At 36.0% G+C, this 7,130-nt stretch overlaps 1 protein-coding gene across 3 annotated transcripts in view; it reads left to right on the top strand.

Annotated features, from left to right (window-relative positions):
• Positions 1-7,130, top strand: part of LOC107691352 (forkhead box protein J3) — a 136,001-nt gene that overhangs the window by 103,766 nt on the left and 25,105 nt on the right. For all 3 annotated transcript variants that reach the window (XM_016489916.1, XM_016489918.1, XM_016489917.1), the window contains exon 5: positions 2,773-2,874. In XM_016489916.1, the coding sequence (XP_016345402.1) occupies positions 2,773-2,874 (102 nt within the window). The remainder of the gene's footprint in view (positions 1-2,772; positions 2,875-7,130) is intronic.

Here is a 7,130-nt window from a genome sequence, read left to right on the forward strand (position 1 = left end):
GAGCACTTTTCATACCCTTTTTTTCTGGCTGAAGCACATTTGTTTCAGTCTATAAGAATAATCAGCCTACACTACCAGTCAAAAGTTTTTGAACAGTAAGATTTTTAATGTTTTTTTAATTTTTTTTTTAAGAATTCTCTTCTGCTCACCAAGTCTGCATTTATTTGATCCAAAGTACAGCAAAAACAGTAAAATGTTGAAATATTTTTACTATTTAAAATTGCTTTCTATTTGAATAGATTTTAAAATGTAATTTATTCCTGTGATCATACATAGCTGTATTTTCAGCATGATCATTACTCCAGTCTTCAGTGTCACATGATCCTTCAGAAATCATTATAATATGCTGATTTGCTGATTATCAATATTTAAAACAGTTGAGTAAATTTTTTTTCAGGATTCTTTGATGAATAGAAAGATCCAAAGATCAGCATTTATCTGAAATAAAAAGCTTTTGTAACATTATACACTATTCCATTCAGTATAAATTTTATTATTTTTGGGGGGAAAGAAATTATAGAAATTAATACTTTTATTTAGCAAGGATGCTTAAAATTGATCAAAAGTGATGATAAAGGCATTTATAATGTTACAAAAGATTTCTATTTCAGATAAATAGTGTTCATATCGATATCGGAATTATATCGTATCGACCGAAATTAAGAAATATATCGTGATATCAATTTTGGCCATATCGTCCAGCCCTAAGTAATAGATGTATGTATCATATTTTATGTCAAATTTGCACATTTAATCAATACATTTCTTATCGATTTCATAACGTTTGTAGTCGTGTTGATATACAGGGGAAAACAGCACTCTTGCTTGTGTGATGTGTGTCACCTAATTGTATGATATGACATAAATATAAGACAAAAACACATAGGGGGCATTATTTATTTATTTTTATTTTTTGCCCCCATATCTTGAAAATCAAACTGCAATCTAACAGACTACATCAAGCTCATGGAGTGCATGATATGAAGGCATGTTTTGTTGGCTCAAAGCGAGTGATGTACTAAGTGGCTGCTCATACATTGTTAAAACTAGAGATGCACCGATAGCAATTTTCTTGGCTGATTCAGATTTCCAATTTTTTGTTAGTGTGATTTGCCGTTACCGATTTTTGTCGATTCCGATTTTCTTTCTAAGAACTATAATTGACAGCATATACAAACAAAAATCTACTTTTCTTCAACGCAAAATTTTATTTTCATTACAAAAACACAAGTAAAAAGTCAGTAATAAAATAAGAACAAATAAAAAATTGCAAACAACAGCACAAATAAATCCAATAGAATAAAGAGAGCTATGAAACTAAGTTTTTCAGGTTAAGTTTTTATTCAGGTAAGAAATACTACAGAAATTAAAGTAATCAAATGTAAAATAACACTGGATGTGTTATTTTATATTTGATTACTTTAATTTCTGTAGTATTTCTTACCTGAATAAAAACTTAACCTGAAAAACTTAGTTTCATAGCTCTCTTTATTCTATTGCATTTATTTGTGCTGTTGCAGTTAGCCACTCATTTTGGTATTTGTGGCTCACAAGCTGTTTGAGACTGAGCGTGGCTTGTGCGCTACACTAATATAGATCAGTGGTGGTGCGCGCGCTTTTGGTGCAAGCGCGAAACCTGCGGGAATGACTAAAATAATGCGCAATACAAACACTATTTAACTGGAGCGAATGAGACTTGTGTGAGAGAGAAGGGGTCGTCGGAGAGAAGAAAGCGAGAATGCGCGGCTGACGTTATTGCCTGTGCCACTGGTAACAAAACGGATTGGGTCGGAATCGGAAATAAGTGAGACTGACCGCCGGTCACTGATCCGGGCCGATCATGAGGAAAATCGGCCGATTCCGATCCCTGGTCGATCGATCGGTGCATCTCTAGTTAAAACAACAATTATGATATTATCAGAGACCATGCATATCGCACACCCTTAGTGCACTGTCCCTTTAAGAGAATGTAAATTGGTTAGACAAAATATGTCAGTGTATATGTCAGAAATCACATGTGATAAGCCTGATAGCCTAATTGATTCATGTGTGTTGAGTTGGTGGCGAGTTTTTTCCTCTGTATGGTCAGGCAGTTAGGTCGGTGTCATTTATAATTGCCACACTCTAGACTCCAGTGAGAGTATCATTCTCTCAGCACACAGCTCTGCCCTCAGGCCACACACAAACATTTTTCATACTGACACTCACTTCACTCACATCAAAAACCTCCAATTAGATCCATTCTCTCTCAGCCTGATCCTGCATGCAAAAATAAGTGGGAATTCTGTCTGTGCAAAGTGTGATGCTCACTATTAGGAGTATATTTCATTAGACACTCGCTCGCTCTCTCTCTCTCGGTTTCTCTCTCATCCTCCTGCTGTCTCGTTTAAGAAATTCTTTGACATTAAAAATTGTGACTTAGCGAAATCTCATTTATGTTTATCATAAATTAAAAATCGCATTGTTGCCAGGCAATCCTCTTATAATAAGTAGTTTTGGGAGACAGGCGTGCTGAAGTTATCTTTTACCCCAGCAAGAGCAGACAGAGCACAGGGAGCCGTTCCTCTCCTGCTCATCTCTTTCCCAGAATGCCTCCAATTTTGACCTAAATAAAAGGTGTTGCTCTTTTGTTGTTGATAAACGCTCACTGCATATGCTTTTAAATTTCTTGCACCAGAGTAATACCAAACGCCTTTGAATAGAAATCAAAGTCACTTCACATCCCTCATCATCTCCATCCTGGTTGGCTGAGTATGTCTTGTTTTCCTGCAGGCGTCCACGCCGTACAGCCTGGAGTCGGATAACTTGGGAATGGACTGCATCATCTCTGGAAGTGCCTCTCCAACGCTGGCAATCAACACTGTGACTAACAAGGTAGTGTTCAGTCCTGGCTGTGTGTCATCTATCACAGCTGACACCAGCGGCCTACATACCCAGTTTACATTTATTTTTTCCTGCCATGGCTATATGCGTGCACTTCATAACAGGACTGACGTGTGATGCTTTTGTTTACACGGACGCTGAGAAAACTGACGTCGAGTCTCATCTATATTGGGCCGCATATGCGGTGTATTGTGAATCGCTAATACCTTATTCTATATGTCTGTCGAGTCCAAAATGTCAGGTTTGCGCTTACACAAGATATTAAGCCGTGCACGAATACAGTATTCTTCATCTTTGGATATGGTTTGCCTCAATGGTTCTGTTGTTCAGTTAAAGCTGAAGTGTGTGAGTTTGTTAAAATGCTTCCTCTTATACCACCTTAATATGCAGAAACAACTATATTAATTCCCATTTGTCTCTCCTTTTCCTTAAAAAAGTAAAAAATCTTGGTTACTTGCAATGAAAGTGGATGGGACCGGTCTGTATACATTAAAATACTCGTGAAAGTTAAGTTACATTAAAGATTGTGCTGCATCTATAAAAGCTTGTATTATGGTGCTAAATGGTTGCAGTACTTTTCTGCTAGAGAACAGTGAGTTTGTTCAATGTTTGGAGGTCTGATTACCTGCTGTATGCTTCTAGGCAGAGCACCCGGAGTGACTTGTACCGTAACTCGCCCTCCGTGGCATGACTTCATGGAGAAGTGTGTAAAAAGGAATGGAGCAAAACACTCTGAAATTTAAATAGGCTTTTTAACCTTAAGCGCTCCACTCTTGGCCTGGTGCAGGCTGCTCGCTCTCTCTGGAGTGCTTTTACAAAGCCCAAAAGCATCAGTTATTAATTTACTTCAGGCATTAAACCAATAGTATTTCACATTAAGCATGGTGTTTAAGATGAGGACTGAGGGGGAATGTGGAATTCATTTCGCATTAAGCATGGTGTTTAAGATGAGGACTGAGGGGGAATGTGGAATTCATTTGGATTGAATTATAGTATGTTTGGTGATCTGTTCATCTGGATAGAATACAGTATTGGTGCTGTATATAATATTTATACAGTGTATATAGAATTGTTGTGATTGCTAGAACATTTCTTTGCAAAACATAGTGAGTTGTCCTAACTAAAATAGAACCTTTATAAGTGACTCAGTATTCTAATAACGAAGTGATAGTATAATATATATAACAGGGCTCTACAATGCGACCATTTCAGTCGCATTTGCGACTGAAAACTACTGCGTGCGACTATGACAATTTTTTTAGGAGCACCAGTGCGACTGACCCGATCATCATCATACTTGTGATTGCGCTCAGGGGAGCTTCAAAGGTGTCTACGTGGGTTTGCAGCGTTGAGTAATGTAACACAGACATATCTCACGAATCCTTTCATAAGCAAAGTGTAGACAGGGTGTAAATAAGAGATTCATTGTGCAGTGTAGAGAGCTTCGTTGATTATAAATGCGAGATTGCGATGAACTAAGATGAATGACAGCTTTTAATGATTTTTAAGGGAGTTTGTAAATGTGATACTGATTTAATACAATACAATAAACAAGAAGTTAATATTAAAGGGGTCCTATTATGCTTTTTCACTTTTTTAAATTTTAGTCAGTGTGTATGTTTGGGCATTAAAAAGATCTAGAAAAGTCCCTTTTCAAGAACTACAATGAACGGCTCGTTTGGACTACAGCATTTGGTTTGCGGGCTTTGTGATATCACAAAGCGGCTCATTAGAATAGCATTAAAAATAATTCCCGCCTACAGAAATTCGAATGGTTGGGGGGTGGGGAGGGGCGAGGTTGTGGTTGGAACGCCTGACTATAACACTATTGTCTGATTTTGCTCTATTTCGTCGTCGAAATTAGTTTAAAACACAGACACAGCGCATCTCCATTCAAACACAGCGGTGTTTCATTTATGAATGAACATGGTTTTTAAACTAATCTAGTGAGTCAGTGGTTCATGATTACCCATTCATAAAGACTGAATGAGCCGTTCGAATGAATCAATTGAATGAATGATTCTGTGATAAAATCAGTGACTTGCCGCCACCTGCTGGCAGTTTTAGTTTCACTTTTAAAGTATCTTTTCAGTTATTTAAATCATTTAATATTTCTATATTCAAAATTTTATATCTAAAACATTAATCTCATCATGAATTTATGGATTTAATTGCACTCATGCCACCTCTGAGCCTCATTAAATGTCTGAAAGTACACCAAGCCACTTTTGTGTTCTTGTGTCCCATCTACACATTAATTTTGTTAATACTGATTTCATTTGATTGGTAACATATAACATATTTCACTTGTTCTTATTCTGTAGTTTTAATTACAATTTTTAAAAAGCTTATAAAATATAATTTTTAATTTTTAAGGACAAAAGATGACATACTTTTAATAAAGTTAGAAGAGTTTTTTAAGTTAGGAGCACGAGTGCTCCTAAAAAGAAAAGTAAGTGTAGAGCCCTGTATAAGGATAAATAGCATGCAAATATTGACATTTGTTTTTTTTGGTTTTAGAACACATCCTATATGTTCTATATGTTAACCATAAATCTTTTTATTGATTGTTTTATTGCAATATTAGTATTGTTGTTTTTGCACACCTTGCACACCTCTTTAAAGCATTTCACACAACAAAACATTGCAAGCTTAAGGTATGACTGGTTCATATGGGAAGAATTTCAAGATCCACCCATAGTGGGATTTCGGGGTTATCCCGTGAGCATATGCTTTCTTTGGCCTCCTACTCGAAACGCTGATAGACTAGAAACCAAACACACAGGAGAGTAAAAACAAGACAGCAGAGTTCAGTGGCTCCTTGGAGATGCTTTTTCTCAGTGTGGGCCCTGTAAACAGAGAACATGCCACGCCTCTTAAGCACTTCATGCCAAGCCACAGGAATTCCCTTTTTCTCATACTTTCCCGCCTGCTGGTGCAGGCCAATGGGAACGTGCCTGTGCTGCATAACATGGAGAAGGAAAGCCTGGCTGAGACTGAGCATTCTCTCTTTCTCCCTCTCCCTCTGACTAAATGATCACTATGCTATTGCTATGCTTTTCCCTCTCTCAGTTCAGTTGGCTGAGCTTCGTGAGTAGGCCCAGATGGAATCTGCAGACTTATACTATGATGTTTTAAAGAGAGAATCTGCAAAGTGAATTAAAAAAAAGAAAGATTTGTTAATCTGACTGTACTGCAGTCTTGTTGCAAGAAAGCCAGGATATTGAAATGTTATATTCAAATATTATTTAAATATATTTTATTATATTTTCATTATATTGAAATATAATGATACTTGATGCTTAACATGAACTTTCATAATCTTTTTCTTAAATTGCATAGTAGAAATGAATGAGAAATGTTGCTAAATAAATCAACAGATATTTGATGTGTATAATGTGTATATATAATTTTATTATGTTAATATTATATTTATGTATATTTGAATATATTTTATATATTTGTTATTATATTATATTTCTTACCTTTCTAACTTTTTTAAAAGCATAGTACATATTACTGCTAAATAATCAAAATAATAATTTTTGTGTGTGAGAGGGAGAGATTTGTAATTTAATGATATACATTTTTAGATATGATTTGATATAATTTATATATTTATAATATTTATTATTTTGTATTGAAAGATTGTAACAAAAGATGGATTGAAGCCTAAGCTGAACTTTCTTTCCTTTTTTTCTAACATTGTCTTTAAATTGCGTCAAAGTAGAAATTTTGTTTTGAATGCAAGTTATTGTTAGAGACACCTGGGTGGATTTCTCTTTGATTTCATAATCCTTGTCTCATGCTGAAGATTAGTCACCCGTATGAAAGACTCCACTCGCTTTTGACTTTAATTCACGGCTAAATATAGCGCTCCTTTTCCACCGCAGCAAACACACAGGAGTATTTGCAATGGATTTGTTCACCCCTTACCTTCTCTCTGCGTGTTACTTTCCCACTGTGTATGTGTGTGTGCGTGCGTGCGGACATGCACACAGTGTTAGTATGTAGGCGTCTACATTTTGGATCTTGAACAAACCACAGTGTGACAAGGTCTTTAAATCATACTTTATGGATACAGGGAGTAAAAATAGACTGTGGTGAAAGGCTCACGGCTAAAAGCCTCTTTTATGACTTAATTACATATAACATTTATACTTGTTCTTCACACCAGGTTTTGATTATAATTGTAACTGGTTTCTGCGTGATTGAATTTTCGACATGCCTAAGCTTAGTTGCACACA

This window comes from Sinocyclocheilus anshuiensis, unplaced genomic scaffold (assembly GCF_001515605.1).
Source record: "Sinocyclocheilus anshuiensis isolate Anshui unplaced genomic scaffold, SAMN03320099.WGS_v1.1 scaffold1154, whole genome shotgun sequence".
Lineage (NCBI taxonomy): Eukaryota > Metazoa > Chordata > Actinopteri > Cypriniformes > Cyprinidae > Sinocyclocheilus > Sinocyclocheilus anshuiensis.